The 22942-nt window shown below is 44.7% G+C and overlaps 3 protein-coding genes across 5 annotated transcripts in view; 2 read left to right on the top strand and 1 right to left on the bottom strand.

Annotated features, from left to right (window-relative positions):
• Positions 1–684, top strand: part of chek2 (checkpoint kinase 2) — an 8218-nt gene extending 7534 nt beyond the window's left edge. The window contains exons 14-16 of the mRNA XM_054610433.1: positions 166–251; positions 352–420; positions 497–684. Of these exons, the coding sequence (XP_054466408.1) occupies positions 166–251; positions 352–420; positions 497–598 (257 nt within the window). The 3' untranslated portion in view covers positions 599–684. The remainder of the gene's footprint in view (positions 1–165; positions 252–351; positions 421–496) is intronic.
• Positions 685–1084: 400 nt separating this feature from the next.
• gstt2 (glutathione S-transferase theta 2) lies at positions 1085–4450 on the bottom strand. 2 transcript variants are annotated; one of them, XM_054611293.1, is made up of 6 exons: positions 4407–4450; positions 4231–4362; positions 2872–2959; positions 1913–2063; positions 1531–1707; positions 1085–1444 (listed from the first exon to the last, which is right to left on the bottom strand). In XM_054611293.1, exons 2-6 carry the CDS (start codon positions 4352–4354, stop codon positions 1298–1300), a joined length of 687 nt encoding a protein of 228 aa, XP_054467268.1. In that variant the 5' UTR covers positions 4355–4362; positions 4407–4450; the 3' UTR covers positions 1085–1297. The 2 variants fall into 2 exon arrangements, with proteins under 2 accessions (XP_054467268.1, XP_054467269.1); XM_054611294.1 differs by having other exon boundaries at positions 4231–4367; positions 4407–4424.
• Positions 4451–9827: 5377 nt separating this feature from the next.
• The window catches only part of LOC129101444 (scavenger receptor cysteine-rich type 1 protein M160-like), a 47898-nt gene continuing 34783 nt past the window's right edge, over positions 9828–22942 (top strand). The window contains exons 1-3 of one of the 2 annotated variants that reach the window (XM_054611275.1): positions 9828–9915; positions 10639–10834; positions 22825–22857. In XM_054611275.1, coding sequence (XP_054467250.1) covers positions 10702–10834; positions 22825–22857 — 166 coding nt within the window. In that variant the 5' untranslated portion in view covers positions 9828–9915; positions 10639–10701. The remainder of the gene's footprint in view (positions 9916–10638; positions 10835–22824; positions 22858–22942) is intronic. The other variant, XM_054611276.1, reaches the window with a different exon arrangement.

The following is a 22942-nucleotide window of genomic DNA, read 5'->3' as shown; positions in this document are numbered from 1 at the left end:
ACTGTGATACTACTGTGATACTACTACTGCGATACTACTGTGATACTACTACTGTGATACTACTACTGGGATACTGCTGCGATACTACTGCATTACTGTTTCAATACTACTGCAGTACTAACACAGTAATACTGGTCCAGTACTCGGTGTGTTGTGTGTTTCCAGCGAAGGACGTGGTGAGGAAGCTGCTGGTCGTTGACCCCAGCAGGAGGATGACGATAGAGGAAGCTCTGCATCACCCCTGGTTACAGGTAACTCCACTGTATGATGTCATCTGAGGCCTTGTGATGTCATGAGACACTACCCAGCTGCATTATGGGTAGTGTGAGCTTGGGTGTTTTCTATGTTCAGGATGGTGTGATGGTGCAAACGGCTCACAGACTCATGTTCCCCTCTGACGATGCTGCTGCTGTTGCCACGGTAACCACATACACTAACGTTAATTCATTAAAGTAATTCATAGTAACACTGACTCCGCCCCTGACTCCTCCCCCAGGAGGCGGTGTCAGCCTCCAGCAGGAAACGAGGACGAGAAGAAGAAGAAGAAGAAGAACATCAGGCCAAACGGAGCCAAGCCCCGCCCCCTGGCCCAGTGTAGAGAACCAATCAGATTCAGACGTTCCTCAGGTCATGTGACTCCACATGTTCACTACTGAAACACTGTAAATAAAAGTTTGTCTTCTAATAAAGTACTTCATGTTTTTCACTCTGTTTCTGTTTATTTTAAAGACACCAACAAATTAAAATGTAAAATGACTGATCAGAGCCTCCTTCCTAAGCCCCGCCCCTTTTCACTCTGCTCCAATAACAGTTGAGCCTCAGTCAACTTCCTCTTCCTGTCGTACTGAGACATGCTACGTCTGCTACGTCTACGTCACAGCTAATGTTAGCAAACCGCTAGCCAACGTATAGCTGGCGTTGGCAAACCGCTAGCTAAAGTAAAGCTAACGTTAGCAAACTGCTAATATTAGCAAATGCATAGCTAATGAAGGCTCTGGGAACCGTTGCGTTAGAGTGGACTGTTGGTGTTGTCATGGCGACAGTGAGACAGAAGAGTAAATCAATAAGACAATAATCTCAAAAACTTTATTTCTCTTATTAAACATGTTATTTACATCATGTGACCACTGAGCTGAGAGCTGATTGGAGGAAAGGCTGTGACATCACATGACTCAATCAATCAATCAAATGGATCAACAGTGAATCTGCTTCAGTTTAGGATGATTGATTAGAAGTTCAAAACAGAAGTGACTCCACAGAGACACATCCTCCTCCTGTGGGCGGGGCCTCTGTGATGTCACAGCTTGGCCTTGCGGCGGTCCCTGACGGCGTACAGGACGGCGTGCGCTCGCTGGAAGGCCTCGCCGACGGCCTCCTGGACTCGGCTCCTCCAGCGCTGCAGCTGAGGACGCTGCTGCAGGACGTCTCTGCCCCCCCCCAAGGGCTGCAAGGACACACACCAACACGCTCACAACCAAGCCCCGCCTCCAACACGCATGATCAATATCTGAACCAATGGGAGCCTCTGACCTGCATGATCTCACAGACGGCGAGCAGGTCGGCCACGCTGATGTCATCGCCACACAGGAAGGGCTGTCTGCGCAGAAACATGGACTCCAGTTTGTCCAGAGTGTCCTCCAGCTGAGACAGAGCACGAAGCAAGCGCACCTCGTCCACCGGGGAGCCGGTCTGACCTGGGAGGAGCACCTGAGACGGGTGGAGACAGACGGGTGGAGACAGAGAGACAAACGGGGACAAAAGTGTGTGTGTGTATGTATTTGTGTTTGTGTGTGTATTTGTATATGTGTTTGTATATATATATATTTGTATATGTGTGTGTGTTTGTATATATATGTGTGTGTGTGTGTATATTTGTATATGTGTGTGTATATTTGTATATATGTGTGTGTACCTCCAGTATGAACACTCTAGCACTGTGAGGACGGGTGTTGGTTTGATGCCAGGCCGTGTATTCGTCCACTCTGGCTCGTCTCTCTGGTTGCCGTGGATACCAGTGCTCCGGGACATCGTACCTGGTGGCCAGGTACTTCATGATGGCATCACTACAACACACACACACACACACACACACACACACACACACACACACACACACACACACACACACACACACACACACACACACACACACACACATCTTATGTATGTATATATATATATCTTATGTATATATATATATTACATTACATTACATTCCATTACATTACAGTCATGTAGCAGAGGCTTTTCTCCAAAGCGACTTACAGTCAGTAGTATGTTACATATCATTCACCCATTCACACACTGATGACAGGCTACCATCAAGGTGCCACCATCAGACTCTAACTAACATTCATCATCAGTCCACACCGATGGCCTTCAGGAGCAACTTGGGGTTAAGTGTCTTGCCCAAGGACACATCGACTGCCGAAGCCGGGTATCGAACCACCGACCCTCTGATTGGAGAACTACCTTGCTCTCCACTACGCCACAGCCGCCCCATACATATAGGAATATATATATATATATATATATATATATATATATATATATATATATATACATATACACATATATATATATATATATATATATATATATATATATATATATATATATATATATATATATATATATATATATATATATATATATATATATATATATATATATATATATATATATATATATATATATATATATATATATATATATATATATATATATATATATATATATATATATATATATATATATATATATATATATATATATACATATATATACATACATATATATATATATATATATATATATATATATATATACATATATATATGTATGTATATATGTGTGTGTGTGTGTGTGTACCTCTCTGTGAGGATAAAGCCGTTGTCCTCCATCACAGGAACTTTCTGCATCGGGTTCAGCTTCGTGAAGTCTGGAGTTCTGTTCTCTCCTGAAGACAAACCAGAGACCAGAGGACTGAGAGACCAGAGGACTGAGAGACCAGAGGACTGAGAGACCAGAGGACTCAGAGACCAGAGGACTCAGAGACCAGAGGACTCAGAGACCAGAGGACTGAGAGACCAGAGGACTGAGACCAGAGGAGAGACCAGAGGACTCAGAGACCAGAGGACTCAGAGACCAGAGGACTCAGAGACCAGAGGACTGCGTGTCTCAGAGGTTTATTATTTATGAGAGACCAGAGGACTGAGAGACCAGAGGACTGAGAGAGACCAGAGGACTGAGACCAGAGGACTGAGACCAGAGGACTCAGAGACCAGAGGACTGAGAGAGACCAGAGGACTCAGAGACCAGAGGACTCAGAGACCAGAGGACTGAGAGAGACCAGAGGACTGAGAGACCAGAGGACTGAGAGACCAGAGGACTGAGAGACCAGAGGACTGAGAGAGACCAGAGGACTGAGAGACCAGAGGACTGAGAGACCAGAGGACTGAGAGACCAGAGGACAGAGACCAGAGACTGAGAGACTGAGAGACCAGAGGACTGAGAGACCAGAGGACTGAGAGACCAGAGGACTGAGAGACCGGTGGGTTTTCAGAGGACGGGTTGGGGGATTTATGACCAGAGGACTTAGAGACCAGAGGACTCAGAGACCAGAAACAGAGACCAGAAGATTTCAGAGACCAGAGGACTCAGAGACCAGAAACTGAGACCAGAGCCTGAAGCACAGAGTTCTGAGAGACCAGAGACTCTCCGGTGGGTTTTCAGAGACCTGCGGCTCGGGAGGGGTTTATTATTTATGATAAATAATTATCAGAGATCCTTAAGCACAGAACCAGAAGACAGAGACCAGAGGACAGAGACCTGAAGCACAGAGTCCTGAAGCACAGAGTCCTGAAACAGAGTTCTGAACACAGAGAGCACCTGAAGGACAGAGACCTGAAGCACAGAGACTCCTGAAGCACAGGCACAGAGACCTGCAGGTCAGGACCTGAAGGACAGAGACCTGAAGCACAGAGACCTGAAGCACAGAGACCTGAAGCACAGAGACCTGAAGCACAGAGACCTGAAGCACAGAGACCTGAAGCACAGAGACCTGAAGCACAGAGACCTGAAGCACAGAGACCTGAAGCACAGAGACCTGAAGCACAGAGACCTGAAGGTCAGAGACCTGAAGCACAGAGACCTGAAGCACGGAGCCCCTCTCACGCACGGAGCCCCTCTCACGCACGGAGCCCCTCTCACGCACGGAGCCCCTCTCACCTGTCCGCAGGGCCACGCTGTGCACGGTGTGCGGGGTCCCTGTGGCCTCCAGCAGCAGCAGCACCGCCCTGCAGGGCTGCGACAGGAGGTCCAGGTAGAGCTGCGGCCCCCGGCGGGCTGCCATGGAGGCTCTGCTCTGTTGAACATAGACATCATACACCTATATGATGTCTATGGTGTTGAACGGGGAACAACCGGAGAACAACCGACAACCGGCTGTTGTTCTTCCGTGTGACGGACCGGGGACGGACCGGCAGCGCCCCCACGGGCCGAGCAGCGCTCTGCAGGGTCACCGCCAGAAGGTCTCACTGGAGACAAATAAGAATGAAATAAAATAAATAATTATAATGTTTTCATTCATTTTAAAATATATACATATTAAAATAATGGAAAAATAATATTAATAAAAAAATACAAATAATACAAAACAATATAAAAAATTTAAATGAAATGAAAAAATGAACATAAAAATAAACATATACAGCGGGTAAAATAAGTATTGAACACGTCACCATTTTTCTCAGTAAATATATTTCTAAAGGTGATATTGACATGAAGTTTGGTAACAACCCAAGTAATCCATACATACAAAGAAAACCAAACAAACAAGTTCAGAAATTAAGTTATGTATAATGAAATGGAAAAAGTATTGAACACATGAAGAAAGGGAGGTGCAAAAAGTCATGGAAAGCCAAGACAGCAGCTGAAATCTATCAGTAATTAGAAAGCAGTCCTGCCCCTTGTCAGTGCAAATGAATATCAGCTGGTTCAGTCCCAACTGATGGCCTATAAAAAGGTGTCTCATTACCAAGGTGTCACACAAGAAACATCTCATGATGGGTAAAAGCAAAGAGCTCTCTCAAGACCTTCACAACCTTATTGTTGCAGAACATACTGATGGCATTGGTTACAGAAGGATTTCTAAACTTCTGAATGTTCCAGTGAGCACTGTTGGGGCCATAATCCGGAAGTGGAAAGAACATCATTTCACCATAAACCGGCCACGACCAGGTGCTCCTCGCAAGGTTTCTGACAGAGGAGTGAAAAGAATTATCAGAAGAGTTGTCCAAGAGCCAAGGAGCACTAGTGGAGAGCTTCAGAAAGACCTGGAATCAGCAGGTACAATTGTTTCAAAGAAAACAATAAGTAATGCATCAACCGCCGTGGCCTGTATGCACGCTCACCACGCAAGACTCCACTGCTGAAGAAAAAGCATGTTGAAGCTCGTTTAAAGTTTGCTGCACAACATTCAGACAAGCCTGTGAAATACTGGGAGGATATAGTCTGGTCAGATGAGACCAACATGGAACTCTTTGGAGGCCATAATACACACCATGTTTGGAGGTCAAATGGCACTGCACATCACCCCAAAAACACCAGACCAACAGTGGAGTTTGGAGGTGGAACATCATGGTGTGGGGCTGTTTCTCAGCATACGGCACTGGCAAACTTCATATAATTGAAGGAAGGATGAATGGAAAAATGTACCGAGACATTCTTGATAACAATCTGCTGCCATCTAGCAGGATGATGAAGATGAAACGAGGGTGGACATTTCAGCAAGACAATGATCCCAAACACACAGCCAAGGAAACTCTCCACTGGTTTCAGAGAAAGAACATAAAGCTGCTAGAATGGCCCAGCCAATCACCTGACCTGAATCCAATAGAAACTCTGTGGAAAGAACTAAAGATCAGAGTTCATAGAAGAGGCCCACGGAACCTTCAAGATCTGAAGACTGTTTGTGTGGAAGAATGGGCCAAAATCACACCTGAGCAATGCATGCCACTAGTTTCTCCATACAGGAGGCGTCTTGAAGCTGTCATCACCAACAAAGGCTTCTGTACCAAGTATTAAATACATTTCAGTAGGCGTGTTCAATACTTTTTCCCTGTCATTCCATTTTATTACACATAACTTAATTTCTGAACGTATTTGTTTGGTTTTCTTTGTATGTATGGATTACTTGGGTTGTTACCGACATCTGGTGAACATTTCATGTCAAAAATATATTTACTGAGAAAAATGGTGACGTGTTCAATACTTATTTACCTGCTGTATATATAATTTATAATACAAATAATAATGACAAATAAATACAAAATTACTAAAATATACATACACCCAATACAGTTTGTATGAAGAGGAAACTGCACGATCATGTTAACGTTTGAATCAGATATTATATCTGAAGAAAAACAACATACACGTATATTTATATACATACACACACACACACACACACACACACACACACACACACACACACACACACACACACACACACACACACACACACACACACACACACACACACAGTGTATAATGTGTACTATTCATACATGTGTACATGGACTATGTTTTTTTAACATTTAACATGAGAAAAGAAAAGAAAGAAGGGAACTGAAGTCTGAGAGTAGTTAATGTAGAAGAGGACAGACAGGTCTAATGGAGAAGAGGACAGACAGGTCTAATGTAGAAGAGGACAGACAGGTCTAATGGAGAAGAGGACAGACAGGTCTAATGTAGAAGAGGACAGACAGGTCTAATGGAGAAGAGGACAGACAGGTCTAATGGAGAAGAGGACAGACAGGTCTAATGGAGACAGACAGGTCTAATGGAGAAGAGGACAGACAGGTCTAATGGAGAAGAGGACAGACAGGTCTAATGGAGAAGAGGACAGACAGGTCTAATGGAGAAGACCTAATGGAGAAGAGGACAGACAGGTCTAATGGAGAAGACCTGTCTGTCCTCTTCTCCATTAGACCTGAGGACAGACAGGCTGTTTCACCCTGATTGTGAAGAATCATAAAAACCCCTAAACAGGAAAAAGTCCTTAAATATTCATAAAAATCATATTTTGAGCCAGAATTCGTAACGCCTCACGAGTCATCCTCAGGGAGCCCGTTCTCCTGTCCCAACTGAGCCAATATCTGTGAGCCAATCAGAGTATCACTGCTTTTGGCATCCAATCAGATGGCTCGATTTGTGCCAATTTCTAAATCCGGAGCCACCATGATGGATCCTCGCTACCGAGCGCTCAGTTTGAATCCTGACTGACAGGTATGACGTGGTGGTTATCACTTTGATTGATAAAGTGCTCATTGATTAGAACACGAGTGTGAAACTCTGTAGAACTCATATTAATGTCTGACATCAGTCTCCCCCAGTTATCTGCTCTGATCTGATGATGTTGTCAGCTCGACCGTAACTCTACAGCCGGAGCTTTAGAGTTCTTACTCTGTCAAACTGTAATCTAGTGATCGAAAGCTATAACGTCACTCTACTTATTAAAGATTCTGATGACGAGAAGTCATCAGTGTTTGTTGTTCAGAGACAGACGTGCGTTCCCTCCATGTGTTTCTGTTCTCTAGTCTGGAGTGAGCTGGTGTTGTTTCAACCTGCAGTCATCTCTCCAGAGCCAGCTCCATCCTAAGGAGAGGTCAGCTGTCACTTCTCTACTCCTGCCTCTATACATTTAGACCCAAATTGTTTGTGACATGTAACCACTACTTATGCTGGTTTACATTTGCCAACATACTGAGATTGTTTCATTGAACCAACCTTTACATGTGCATCTTTAAGTGCAGTGTTTCACAGTGTGAGGCCTGCAGACACATCACAGTGTTTTAGCTGCTCCAAGCCCAGCTCATCCTCACTACTTTTTATTATTATTATTATTATTATTATTATATTCCTTTATTGATCCCCATGGGGGAAATTCGGGTGTTGCAGCAGCTCAACTACATAGAAACAGATAATAAATACACATATTATACAATAAAATAAAAATAGAATAAAAATAGAAAATAAGAATAAAAAAATAATGTACAGTATATCCACATGGGGGGCTGGTCAGCATGGTGACAGACTGTGGTCTCTGCTGTTGTTGTACAGTCTGATGGCAGTGGGCACAAATGAGCGTCTGAAGCTCCGTCCTGCTCTTTGGTAGAATCAGCCGATGGCTGAAAGAGCTGCCCAGCTGCCACAGTTCCTCATGGAGAGGGTGAGAGGGATTGTCCAGGATGGCTCTGAGTTTGGCCTTCATCCTCCTCTCACCCACTGACTCCAGACTGTCCAGCTCCAGACCACCACAGAGCTGGCTCTCCTCACCAGCTTGTTGAGTTTGTTGGCATCTCCAGTCCTGATGCCACCACCCCAGCACGCTACAGCGAAGAAGAGAGAAGAAGAGGGCACTGGCTACCACAGACTAGTAGAAGAAGAGGGCGCTGGCTACCACAGACTGGTAGAAGAAGAGGGCGCTGGTTACCACAGACTGGTAGAAGAAGAGGGCGCTGGTTACCACAGACTGGTAGAAGAAGAGGGCTCTGGTTACCACAGACTGGTAGAAGAAGAGGGCGCTGGCTACCACAGACTGGTAGAAGAAGAAGAGGGCACTGGTTACCACAGACTGGTAGAAGAAGAGGGCGCTGGCTACCACAGACTGGTAGAAGAAGAGGGCACTGGTTACCACAGACTGGTAGAAGAAGAGGGCACTGGTTACCACAGACTGGTAGAAGAAGAGGGCGCTGGCTACCACAGACTGGTAGAAGAAGAGGGCGCTGGTTACCACAGACTGGTAGAAGAAGAGAAGAAGAGGGCGCTGGCTACCACAGACTGGTAGAAGAAGAGGGCGCTGGTTACCACAGACTGGTAGAAGAAGAGAAGAAGAGGGCGCTGGCTACCACAGACTGGTAGAAGAAGAGGGCTCTGGTTACCACAGACTGGTAGAAGAAGAGGGCGCTGGCTACCACAGACTGGTAGAAGAAGAAGAGGGCACTGGTTACCACAGACTGGTAGAAGAAGAGGGCACTGGCTACCACAGACTGGTAGAAGAAGAAGAGGGCACTGGTTACCACAGACTGGTAGAAGAAGAGGGCGCTGGCTACCACAGACTGGTAGAAGAAGAAGAGGGCACTGGTTACCACAGACTGGTAGAAGAAGAAGAGGGCACTGGTTACCACAGACTGGTAGAAGAAGAGGGCACTGGTTACCACAGACTGGTAGAAGAAGAGGGCACTGGTTACCACAGACTGGTAGAATGCCTTGAGCAGTTCATTGCACACATTGAAGGACCTCGGCCTCCTCAGGAAGAACAGCCTGCTCTGTCCTTTCCTGTAGAGGGCAGTGTTGTGTGTCCAGTCCAGTTTATTGTTGATCTGCACCCCAAGGTGCTTGTAGGACTCAACCCTCTCCACTTCCCTACTACTGATGTACTGTTGGCCAGTAGAACCACTGAATCAGACTTTACTAACTCACCTCTGGTCATGTATGTACAATCCACATCTGTGTCACTCATAACTAGAGCCATCTCTGCAGTATCAGTGTGAAATGAATGCAGGATGTGTGTTTCCACCTGATGCTATCTCTAAAGTATGATGTCATATCAGTGAGATGCTTGTGGTTTTCTTGAATTTTCATGATCATGCAGGCTGAGGAGGCATCTGCTTATGTCTAAAATCATTCATTTTCATTATGATCATTTGGGCCACAGCAGGTTGTGTGAAGAAGGACGACCCCTATAGATTAGTTTCTGAGAAGCAGCCGAGCAGGAACCGCACTACGCCTGCCTGCTTGCGGAAGAGGACGGCAGTCACCCGCCCGCGGACTAATACGAGCAGCATTAGGTTGGTGAAAGGGCCTGTTCAGAGTCCAGTTACAAGACTGTGTGCGTGCAAACAACCAGTAAGTGAACATAAACCACTATGTTAGTTGTATTGTGTCATAATGTTTACATGTTTAGTTTGCACGGTCATTTAGTCTGATGTATGTTTGCTTATGGACGAAAGTGAAACTAACTGTTTATTAATGGCGGTGTCACTTTCAAGTGGTTAAGTGATCTAATCCGCAAATTATTGTTTCCAGGTTGTCTGCAGAATGTAGACAAAGTTTACTGTTATTATTCTGTGTTGTATTTGTTTATATTAGAGACTACTATGCATCTGTACTGACAGGCAGAGTTGCATAATCAACCTGTTAAACCATTATGTAAAGTTTACTAATTATTAATGTATATTTGTTTCAGAACCACACACACACACTTGTTTGACTACAGTCAATAAATCCATCAAAGAAACATCTTCCCTGGAGTGCATTCTTACCAGTAACAAACTATACAGTCCTTTTTAGTCTTTCTAACAGGTTGTAAGAATGTTTAGGTTATTAAAACTCTGATTATCATATGCAAAATATGTATTGCCCTCCACAGAGACACAGAGTAGGAAACACTATCTTCACAAAGCAAAGCCTGAGCTAACATTAATAATAACCAGTCCATACACAGTGTTTGTAAAGCCTGAGCTAACATTAATAATAACCAGTCCATACACAGTGTTTGTAAAGCCTGAGCCGATTGCGTCACAGCGTCCCGTTTCAAAGACTCCTTCTAACGCAGCCTTCTTTTCCCAGATTCAGAGGATACAACTGACCGTCTCATTTCAGAGAGCGCAAGATATACACTGAGGACAACACATGAGACCATCAGAGCAGAGAGACAGACAGAGAGACAGACGGGCAGAGAGACAGACGGGCAGAGAGACAGTCTACCTGGACGTCATGGATCACCTGTTGATGCTGTTGCTGTTGCTGTTGCTGTGGAGCTCAGGTACACACACACACACACACACACACACACACACACACACACACACACACACACACACACACACACACACACACACACACACACACACACACACACACACACACACTGCTGCAGCTTCACATTAAAACACTTCAACATGACACCACAACGGGGTCTTTTATTGTGAAGCACTCACAGGGAACACAATGTATTCATCACTGAGGTTAAAAACAGGAGAGACCATCAGGACTCGCTGCCTCTGATTGGCTGAACCCTTCTAGGTGTTCCAGGTGTCTGCTCAAAGCTAATGTTAGCTTATGCTAAGCTCTACTACAAATTAGAAAGGCCCAGGAGGAAAGGACCTAAACCACAGCAGTTCACCTTTTTGTTCCCGTAGTCCAAAGTTAGTCTACCCGGTCTGAAGAACTTTATTTAAATTAGAATTCTAATTGATATCTGGCCTTAAATGTTTTAACAATGACGTTGTTGTGAGTAACAGACAGATGAGCTCCTACAGAGCACATAGAAAAAACACAACCAGACTGAGACACAAAGGTTTTAACTAACTATTTATTTGGTCGTATTGTGTCCCTTTATGGTCCTTGTGTTCTTTTTCACAGATTGTGCAGATGTAATGTTATGTTATTGTCACGGGTGTGGTGTGGACCCAGAAGCAGTGCGGCAGGACACGGAGTAGAATGCAGCAGCTTTATTGAAAGTGGAACATACAGCAGACAAACAGGCAGGATCAGACAAACAGGCAGGGTCAGACTCACGCCGTGAATTCCTATCAGGAAACGCCAAGCCGTCAGGGAAACAGGCAGGGTACCAGGCAGACAGAAACCGGAGGAAGCGGAGGCTATACTCGTGGTCGGGGACAGAAGGCTAAGGCGGCTAAGTGGGGCACAGGCAAGGTAGGAATCTGGTGGTCGGGGACAGAAGGCTGAGTCATTGACCAGGGCACAGGCAAGGCAGGGAAGTCCAAACAGGCAGTGTCGGCAACGGGAAATCAGTCCAAGGGAAATTGCTGGAAGGTCTGGCATGAATGCGGCGAACGATCTGGCAGCGAGTGTATGACTGACTGGGATTTAAATACTGGAGGGAGTAGGTACAGCAGAGTGAGCAGGTGAGAGGGATTGTGCTGATGAGGTGGGTGTGGCAGACAGGTTAAATTCAATTCAGTTTATTTTGTATAGCCCAGAATCACAAATTACAAATTTGCCTCAGAGGGCTTTACAATCTGTGCACATGCGACATCCTCTGTCCTTCCCTCACATCGGCACAGGAAAAAAAAACCTTTAACAGGGAGAAAAAAGGAAGAAACCTCTGGGAGAACGACAGAGGAGGATCCTTCTCCCAGGATGGACAGAATGCAATAGATGTCATGTGTACAGAATGAACAGCATAACAGTTCTTAGATACAACACATTCAATGTATATGACATAAATGATTCATATAATAAGACTACTTATAATAACAGCAGCAGTTATTATAGTCGAATTATAATTATGAAAATAGGGAGAGTAATGTGATTAATAATAATAATAATCGAAGTAGCACTGGGTGTCAGTCGGCTCACAGCAGGAGGCACGACTACGGTCCAGGTACCACAACGATTCATGGAAACCTGCAGAGCAAGAAAGCAAAAGGGCTTCAGGGTGGAAGTAAAGCTAAAATGCTTAATGGTACAGGTAATAGTAATAGTAATGTGACTAGTAATAATAATGGTGGTAGCAGTTGGTGTCAGCAGGGCCGTAGCAGGATGCACGACCACGGTCCAGGTACAGCCACGATTTATAAAAGCCTGCGAAGCGAGAAAGCACAAAGACTCCAGGGTACAAGCAAGTCAATAAGCGTAATCCCTTGGTATCCGTTTGCAACAGCCCCGTTTCCGACAGCCCCTGAAAGTAGCAGGAGCTCCATGCTGCATGGACGCAGCTCTCCGTCAGCTTGACTTTTATCTTTACTTTTAAACAGTTATATTTTACTAAACAAAGTTTCTACTCACGGGAGGGAAGCTACACTATCTTCTCTTCTGTCCATTTTATCCGCTGACTTCCTGCTCTGTACTCGCCGGACGCTATCTGCCCGGCAGGCCGTGGAGACCCCACCACCACGAGCACCGAGTACGAGTGAACCGGGACCAGGATCGTGACCAGGACCGGAACCAGGACCAGGACCGGGATCGGGACCAAGACCGGGACCAGGACCAGGATTGGGATCAGGACCGGGACCGGGACCAGCACCAGGATCGGGACCAGGACCAGTCACTCGTATTTTAAGTCTTGTTTCATACTTGGACTATGGCCGTGTGTGGGGCCTGCAGACTCGCGTACTCCGAGTTATCGGATGATATCCGCCGCCTGGAGTCTCAATTCCAAAAAAGAGATCATCTGATCGACAGCTTCGTATCCGTAGCGGCTGCCCAGGCAAAGCATATTTCATAGATGCAATCCTCCAGTCTTGCTGTCCAGGCAACCCGACCTTCAACCTCCGTAGTGTCTCAGCTGGTCTCGGACTCTGCAGCTACTCTACCCTAGCTGGCCTCACTGCACACCGGCAGTCTACCGCTCCGCCCGGAATTAGGTCCAATTTTATTTTCCATATACATGCTCCCCCTAGGTCAAATCATCAAACGTCATAATGTAGAATCAGTAATCTCTTTTAAATCACTTCTTAAAACACATTTTTATAGATTGGCTTTTATGTGATGTTGTTTTATTGGTTTATTTTCATTTGGTCTTGGTATTTTATCTTATATTTGTTTACTATATTTTACCATTATCACTTGATTTTATTTATTTCATTATTTTATTTATTTTATTTATTTTATTTATTTTATTTATTTTATTTATTTTATTTATTTTATTTATTTTATTTATTTTATTTATTTTATTTATTTTGTTTATTTGATTGTCACTTGTTATTTCATTTTGTTTATTATGCACTGTCTTGCTGGCTGGTCTGTCAAAGCACTTTGTAAACCTTGTTTTTAAAAGGTGCTATATAAATAAAGTTATTAATAGTACAGGGAATAATAATAGTAATGTGACTACTAATGATAGTGGTAGTAGTAGTGGGTGTCAGCAGGGCTTCAGCAGGTGGCACGATGACAGTCCAAATATAACCTCGATTCCTGGGAACCTGCGAGGCGAGAAAGCACAAGAACTCCGGGGAAGAAGCAAAATCAGTAATGTGCATAAATAGGAGATTAATACATAAAGAAGGAGTGAGAGAAGAGGAGAGAGGAGCTCAGTGTATCCTAGGTAGTCCCCCGGCTGTCTAGGCATACTGTATAGCAGCATATCTAGGGGCTGGACCAAGGAGAACCTGAACCAGCCCTAACTATAAACCTGAACCAGCCCTAACTATAAACCTGAACCAGCTCTAACTATAGACCTGAACCAGTCCTAACTATAAACCTGAACCAGTCCTAACTATAAACCTGAACCAGTCCTAACTATAGACCTGAACCAGTCCTAACTATAGACCTGAACCAGTCCTAACTATAAACCTGAACCAGCCCTAACTATAAACCTGAACCAGTCCTAATTATAAACCTGAACCAGTCCTAACTATAAACCTGAACCAGCTCTAACTATAAACCTGAACCAGCCCTAACTATAAACCTGAACCAGTCCTAACTATAAACCTGAACCAGCCCTAACTATAAACCTGAACCAGCCCTAACTATAAGCGCTATCAGAAAGGAAGGTCTTAAGCCTGCTCTTGAAAGTGGTGAGTGTGTCTGCCCCCCGGACTGAAACTGGAACCTGGTTCCACAGAAGAGGAGCCTGATAACTGAAGGCTCTGGCTCCCATCCTACTTTTATATACTCTAGGAACCACAAGTAACCCTGCATTGATTGAGCGCAGCTCTCTAGTTGGGTAATATGGAACTATAAGTTCCTTAAGATAAGACGGTGCCTGGCCAGTTAGAGCTTTGTAGGTAAGTAGAAGAATTTTTAATTCTATTCTTGATTTAACAGGGAGCCAGTGCAGAGAAGCTAATACTGGAGTATTTGTGTGTATTTGACTTCTGGAGGGATACTGAACTACTTGATTCTGCTAGGATAGACTAAGTATATTGTTTTTGCTTTCTTAAGTTGTTCTTAACTGTACCAAGCCTGCTTAAAAGTGTTAGTGTTTGATGCTGATTCTGTTGTTTCTGCCATTCCTGTAATCAGGAACTGCTTTGAGAGGTGTGCTTTAGTTTCAATAGGTCAATTGTCCTCTTAACTGCTAGGGGGAGTGGCTTACACTCCTGGCAGACAATGAGCAATCAGTAGGTAGGTCCTTAACCACTGCTGGTGGCTGGAAGCGTCAGCTTTCAAGCGTCTGGCAAACGAAGGCTAGGGCGAACAAAGGCAACAGGGTGACTTTTTCAAGCCAGACTTGAAAGGCTAGGGCGAACAAAGGCAACAGGGCGACTTTTTCAAGCCAGACTTGAAAGGCTAGGGCGAACAAAGGCAACAGGGCGACTTTTTCAAGCCAGACTTCTTCAAGCAATGACTTCTCGAGCGTGTACTTGTACGGGTCAGTAATTTGTTTATATTGACTACCATGTGTCTGCATCCTATTTCTGTCTGTTCCTCTGTCCGGTGGTCACGTAGACAGTGGGTCACTCCCAGGTGCCGTGACCCCACTAATCCCATCTATCCCACTCTCTCAGCCCATGGTGAGCAAGTGGTGTCGGGGGGGCTTTGGAACTGCCAGTCGGCAGTGCCGAAAGCTGAGTTCATCTCAGCCTACGCATCCTTGCTCTCCCTCAACTTTCTTGCTCTAATTGAGACCTGGATCACACCAGAAAACACCACCACACCCGCAGCTCTCTCAGATGTGAACTCCTTCTCTCACACTCCCAGAGCTGCGAGGCCAGGTGGTGGCACTGGCCTGCTAATTTCCCCAAAATGGAAATACTCTCTTGTCTCTGTTCCACAGTTCTCCCCTTCCTCTTTTGAATTTCATGCTGTTACTGTCACTTATCCAGTCAAGCTCACCATTGCTGTTGTGTATCGCCCACCAGGCCCTCTTGGTGAGTTCCTGGAGGAGCTTGACACACTAGTCTCACACTTCCATGACGATGGCTCCGCACTCATCATGCTCGGCGACTTCAACATCCAGACTGATAAGTTAGAACCTCTGCTTTCCTTCCTCTCCTCCTTTGACCTCTATCGCTCTTCCTCTCCTCCTACCCACAAGGCCGGCAACCAGCTGGATCTTATCTTCACTAGACACTGTTCTACCGCTAACCTCTCTGTCACTCCCCTCCAGCTCTCGGACCACTACTTCATGTCCTACTCCCTCTCCCTCTCCTCTCCCCCTTACTTCCTCCACCTACCCACATGGTTTCTACCTGTAGTCACCTCCGCTCCCTCTCCCCCGCTGATCTTTCCTCTTCCGTTACCTCTGCCCTCCCTGACCCTGAATCCTTCTCTCTCCTATCCCCCGATACTGCTACTGATCTTCTCCTCTCCACCCTTTCCTCCTCTTTGGACAACCTCTGTCCCTTCACCTCCAGGCCTGCACGGCCAACTCCTCCTGCCCCATGGCTGTGGGACTCAGTGCGTACTGATAGACGGAGCGTAAGAGCGGCTGAGCGTAAATGGAGAACAGGCAAACTCCCGGAGGACCTTCTTAACTTCCAATCTCTCCTTTCCACTTTTTCCTCCTCTCTAGCTACTGCTAAAGCGGCTTTTTCCGCTCTAAAATCCTAACCTCTGCTTCCAATCCTAAAAAACTCTTTGAAACTTTCTCTTCACTCCTCCAACCCCCACCCCCTCCTCCTACTTCCTCCCTTCTCCCTGATGATTTCACCAACTTCTTTGACAAGAAGGTAAACGATATCAGATCCTCCTTCTCTCAGCCCCCCTCTCCCTGTCCACCCTCTCCCTCTCTACCCTCTCCAGCTCTTCCCCCTCAGCTCCCCCTTCCCTCTCCACACCCCATCTTACCCTATCTTGCTCCCCTCTCCCCTAACGAGGTCCTCGACCTTGTTACATCTAACCGCCCCACCACGTGCTCCCTTGACCCGATCCCCTCCCCTCTTCTTCAGTCTATTGCCACTGAACTCCTTCCTTTCCTCACCCACCTCATCAACACATCTCTCGTCTCGGGATGCTTTCCCTCGGCTTTCAAGACTGCTAGAGTCACCCCCCTTCTGAAAAAACCATCACTTGACCCCTCTGATGTGAAGAACTTCAGACCGGTTTCTCTTCTACCCTTTCTATCCAAAACACTTGAATGCGCTGTCTCTAAACAACTGTCTTCCTACCTCCACCAGAACAACCTCTTGGACCCCCACCAGTCCGGGTTCAAGGTGGGTCACTTGTCAGAGACGGCCCTCCTTGCGGTGACAGAGTCGCTTCACGCCGCGAGAGCGAACTCTCTCTCCTCTGTCCTGATTCTCCTGGACCTGTCAGCGGCGTTTGACACGGTGAACCACCAGATCCTCCTCTCCACCCTCGAGGGGATGGGCGTCTCAGGCTCTGCACTCTCCCTGTTTGCATCCTACCTGACAGGCCGATCCTACCAGGTGACATGGAGGGGGGCCGTGTCGGAACCACGCATGCTGACTACGGGGGTTCCACAAGGTTCAGTTCTGGGCCCCCTTCTCTTCTCGCTCTACACAACATCTCTGGGTTCTGTTATTCGCTCGCATGACTTCTCTTACCATTGTTATGCCGATGACACCCAGCTGGTCTTGTCATTTCCTCCCGGTGACACCCAAGTGGAGGCACGCATTGCTGCGTGCTTGGCTGACATCTCGAAGTGGATGGCGACACACCACCTGAAGCTCAACCTGGACAAAACCGAGCTACTGTTCCTCCAGGGGAAGGGTTGCCCGCACTGAGACCTGTCCATCACCATTGATGATGCCGTGGTGACGCCAACTCGGACTGTGAGGAATCTGGGTGTGACCCTGGACGACCAACTGTCGCTCTCAGCAAACATTGCATCGGTCACAGGCTCCTGCAGATTCCTCCTCTACAACATCAGGAGGATTCGCCCCTTCCTCACTGAGGAGACGGCGCAGGTGCTCATCCAGGCTCTGGTCATCTCCCGCCTGGACTACTGCAACTCACTACTTGCCGGAGCCCCGGCGTCGGCCATCAGACCTCTGGAGCTCGTCCAGAAAGCTGCAGCACGTCTGGTGTTCAATCGCCCCAAGTTCTCCCACACAACTTCCCTTCTCCGTTCTCTACACTGGCTCCCTGTAAGAGCTCGTATCCAGTTTAAGACTCTGGTGCCTACAGGGCAGTGAAAGGAACAGCTCCTTCCTATCTCCAGGCCTTGGTCAAGCCCTACACCCCTGCCCGACCACTTCGCTCTGCTGCCTCGGGGCGATTGGTTGCCCCGTCGCTCAGAGGTCCCTGCGGCCGATCCACCCGGTCACAGCTTTTTTCTGTCCTGGCCCCTCAGTGGTGGAATGAACTCCCCACTGACGTCAGGACAGCAGAGTCGCTGCCCATCTTTCGGCGCAGGCTGAAAACTCACCTCTTCAAGAAGTACTACCCTGAGCCTTCCTCGTAGCACTTATTGCATTCGTATTAGTTGTTGCACTCACTGTATTCGTATCAGTTCGCTGCACTTATTGAATTCATATTCGTTTACTGCAGTTATCCTATTCGTAGTAGTTTGTAGCACTTATTATATTCGTATTAGTCTGTTGCAATTATTTTTCGTAGTAATTTGCCTCTGCACTATACTTTTGCTCTGGTTTATGCTTTAAGATGCTTGTTTAAGAAAGGAGATGCACTTATGACTTCTGGTGACTAGTAGTTCTCTTGAATACCTATGTTGAATACACTTCCTGTAAGTCGCTTTGGATAAAAGCGTCTGCTAAATGACTGTAATGTAATGTAATGTAATGGAGTAATATGATCCCTTTTCTTAGTTTTTGTTAGAACACGTGCTGCAGCATTCTGGATCAACTGTAAAGATCTAAGAGACCTATTAGAGCAGCCTGATAATAAGGAGTTACAGTAATCTAGTCTAGAGGTAACAAATGCATGAACTAGTTTTTCTGCTTTGAGACAGGATTTGCCTGATTTTCGCAATGTTACGTAAATGAAATAAGGCTATCCTTGAGATCTGTTTTATATAAGAGTTAAAAGACAGATCCTGATCAAAGATAACTCCAAGGTTCTTAACAGTAGTGCTGGATGCTAGAGCAATGCCATCTAGAGAAACTATATCGTTAGATAATTGATTTCGAAGGTGATCTGGACCTAGTAAGATAACTTCTGTTTTTTCAGAGTTTAACATTAAGAAGTTACAGGTCATCCAGGTTTTTATGTCCGTAAGACATGCTTGAAGTTTAGAGAACTGGTTAGTTTCGTCTTGCTTAATCGATAGATATAACTGGGTATCATCTGCATAACAATGAAAGTTTACTGAGTGTTTTCTGATAATATTCCCCAAGGGAAGCATATATAAGGTAAATAAAATAGGTCCAAGAACAGACCCCTGTGGAACTCCGTGACTAACCCTGGTTTTCATCGAGCTTTCATTGTTTACATATACAAACTGAGATCGGTCTGATAAATACAACTTAAACCAGCTAAGTGCGGTTCCTTTAATGCCTATTAGATGCTCCAATCTCTGTAATAGGATTTGATGATCAATGGTATCAAATGCAGCACTAAGGTCTAGCAGTACAAGTACAGAGACAAGTCCTTTGTCTGAAGCTATTAGAAGGTCATTGGTAGTTTTCACCAGTGCTGTCTCTGTGCTATGATTCACTCTAAATCCTGACTGAAAATCCTCAAATAAACTATTGTTATGCAGAAAGTCACACAGCTGATTAGAGACTGCTTTCTCAAGGATCTTAGAGAGGTTAGAAGGTCTATAGTTAGAAGGTTAGATAGATATAGTTAGATATAGTCTATAGTTAGATATAGGTCTATAGTTAGATATAGGTCTATAGGTCTATAGTTAGATATAGGTCTAAGGTTAGATATAGGTCTATAGTTAGATATAGATATAGGTCTATAGTTAGATATAGGTCTTAGATATATATAGTTAGGTCTATAGTTAGATATAGGTCTATAGTTAGTTAGATATAGTCTATAGTTAGATATAGTCTATAGTTAGATATAGGTCTATAGTTAGGTCTATAGTTAGATATAGTCTATAGTTAGATATAGGTCTATAGTTAGATATAGTCTATAGTTAGATATAGGTCTATAGTTAGCCAACACCTCTGGATCTAGAGTAGGTTCTTAAGAAGAGGTTTAATTACAGCTAGTTTGAAGGCCTGTGCTACATGGCCCATTAGTAAAGACAGATTGATAATTTCTAATAAAGAATTGCTAATTAAAGGTAAAACTTCCTGAAGCAGCCTAGTCGGAATCGGGTCTAAGAGACAGGTGGAAGGTTTAGACTTAGAAATAGTTAAAGTCAATTGTTGAAGGTCGATGGGAGAAAAGCCATCTAAATATATTTCAGGTTCTACAGCTGTGGATCGATCGGTACTGGTTGAGGGCAGTAGATTATAAATTTTGTCTCTAATAGTTAGAATCTTATCATTAAAGAAGTTCATGAAGTCACTACTACTGAGGTTTATAGGAATACACGGCTCAACAGAGCTGTGACTCTCTGTCAGCCTGGCTACAGTGCTGAAGAGAACCCTAGGGTTGTTCTTATTTAAATCTATTAATGCTGAATAATAGGCTGCTCTAGCATTACGGAGGGCCTTCTTATATATTTTAAGACTGTCTCACCAGACTAACCGCGCTTCATCCACATTGGTGGAACGCCATATCCTTTCAAGTTTTCGCGATATTTGCTTTAAATCGCGGGTTTGAGGGTTATACCATGAAGCAAACCTCCTTTCTTTTATTAGCTTCTTTTTTAGAGGAGCTATAGAGTCTAGTGTCATTCAGTGAGCATGCAGCACTATCAACAAGATGGTCAAGCTAGAGTAGGTGGAGACAGACAGTAGGAGTCCTCTGTTATATGGAGACAGACTAAAGTTAGAGTAGGAGTCCTCTGTTATATGGAGACAGACTAAGTCCTCTGTTATATGGAGACAGACTAAAGAGTAGGAGTCCTCTGTTATATCAGGACTGTTATATGGAGACAGACTAAAGCTAGAGTAGGAGTCCTCTGTTATATGGAGACAGACTAAAGTTAGAGTAGGAGTCCTCTGTTATATGGAGACAGACTAAAGCTAGCGTAGGAGTCCTCTGTTATATGGAGACAGACTAAAGTTAGAGTAGGAGTCCTCTGTTATATGGAGACAGACTAAAGCTAGAGTAGGAGTCCTCTGTTATATTGAGCAATGGTACTGAATAAAACCCTGAAGAAATCGCTTCTTTAAATTTAGCTACAGCATTATCAGATAGACATCTAGTGTAGAAACTTTTGCCTAATGGCGTACACTCTGGTAGAAAAAATTCAAAGGTTATTAGATAATGGTCCGATAAAAGACAGTTCTGTTGAGAGACAATTACATTTTCTATTTCAATACCATAAACCAGAACAAGGTGGAGGGTTAAAACAGTGAGTGGGTTTATGTACACACTGACAGAAGCCATATAGAATCTAATAATGAACAAACGCAGTACTAAGGCTATCATTATACACATCCACATGAATATTAAAATCCCCTACAATAATAACTTTATCTGTTTTCAGGACTAAACTAGATAAAAACTCTGAGAATTCAGATAGGAATTCAGAATACGCACCTGGTGCGCGGTACACTATAACAAAGAGAACTGACTGTAATGCTTTCCAGGTCGGGTTTGAAAGACTAAGAACAAGGGTTTCAAATTAGTTATAATTTAATTTAGGTTTAGGGTTTATTAATAGGCTTGAGTCAAAGATAGCTGCTACTCCACCTCCTCGGCCTGTGCCTCCAGGAATATGAGTATTAATATAACCTGGAGGAGTTGATTCATTAAGGCTAACGTACTCTTCATGACACAGCCAGGTTTCAGTAAGACAGAATAAATCAATATGATTATCTGATATTAAATCATTTACAAGTACACCCTTAGATGACAGAGATCTGATATTTAAGAGTCCACATTTAACTGTCCTGTTTTGATGCACTGTTGCATCGGTTGCCTTAACTTTTATTAAGTTATTTTGTATAACTCCTCTTCTGTTGACTTTAAATAATTGAAGTGGCCGTGGGGCAGACACAGTCTCTATAGGGTTTTGGGTGGGTAACTGGGTGGGTAACTGGGTGGGTAACTGGTTGGTAACTGGGTGGGTAACTGGGTGGGTAACTGGGTGGTAACTGGGTGGGTAACTGGGTGGGTAACTGGGTGGTAACTGGGTGGGTAACTGGGTGGGTAACTGGGTGGTAACTGGGTGGGTAACTGGGTGGGTAACTGGGTGGTAACTGGGTGGTAACTGGGTGGGTAACTGGGTGGGTAACTGGGTGGTAACTGGGTGGTAACTGGGTGGGTAACTGCTCTAAAGGAAGAGAAGTGTGAAAGACTGCGACTCTGCTTCTGCTTCCTGGTCTGAACTCTGGGTCATGGATTAGGTCCACTAATGAACTGGGTCAGATTTCTAGAGATGAGATCCGCTCCATCCAAAGTAGGATGGATGCCGTCTCTCCTAATCAGACCAGGCTTTCCCCAGAAAGTATGCCAATTGTCTACGAAGCCCACATTGTTTGCAGGACACCACCTCGACAGCCAGCGGCGGAATGATGACATGCGGCTATACAGGTGCACTGAGTAATACTGATTAGGTGAGGGATGGTGTGGTGAGAGAGAAGGGGCTGGGCTGTGAGCTGGAAGTGTATGGAAGTAAAACTGTAACAGTTATGACATAAATAATGACCTTTAACCTACTCTTCTGTGATTGGCTGAGAAGGAAGGAGATATCTAAAATAGCAGACTTGTTTTTAAATGCAGGTTTAACTGTCTGTAAATAAATGTAACAACATCTAAAGTTTTTGATGAAAATTGCAAATACATTATAAAAAATATATTTGTTGATTTCTATTACATTTTCTTAAAACAACAAATATGTGCATATTTCTCCAGGACTCCAGGCTGAAGGACTTCACACATCAACAGGTAAATAGAAAAAGAAAAGAGAAATAAAGATTGAATGAAGCAGAATCAGCAGTCAAGGTTGAGTTTGTTCTTAATTAAATTAATT

Source organism: Anoplopoma fimbria, chromosome 13 (assembly GCF_027596085.1).
Source record: "Anoplopoma fimbria isolate UVic2021 breed Golden Eagle Sablefish chromosome 13, Afim_UVic_2022, whole genome shotgun sequence".
In the NCBI taxonomy this organism is placed as follows: Eukaryota; Metazoa; Chordata; class Actinopteri; order Perciformes; family Anoplopomatidae; genus Anoplopoma; species Anoplopoma fimbria.
The sequence above is the reverse complement of the archived record's forward strand: the minus strand, read 5'-3'. Positions and strand labels throughout refer to the sequence as shown.

Excerpts from the sequence above, each read along its gene's own strand:
- gstt2 (XM_054611293.1), bottom strand. The coding sequence starts at position 4,354 with ATGGCAGCCCGCCGGGGGCCGCAGCTCTACCTGGACCTCCTGTCGCAG. Across the intron at positions 2,960-4,230 it reads CAGCGTGGCCCTGCGGACAG|GAGAGAACAGAACTCCAGAC; the intron begins GTGAGAGGGGCT and ends GTTTGTCTTCAG. Across the intron at positions 1,445-1,530 it reads CCGTCTGTGAGATCATGCAG|CCCTTGGGGGGGGGCAGAGA; the intron begins GTCAGAGGCTCC and ends GTGTCCTTGCAG.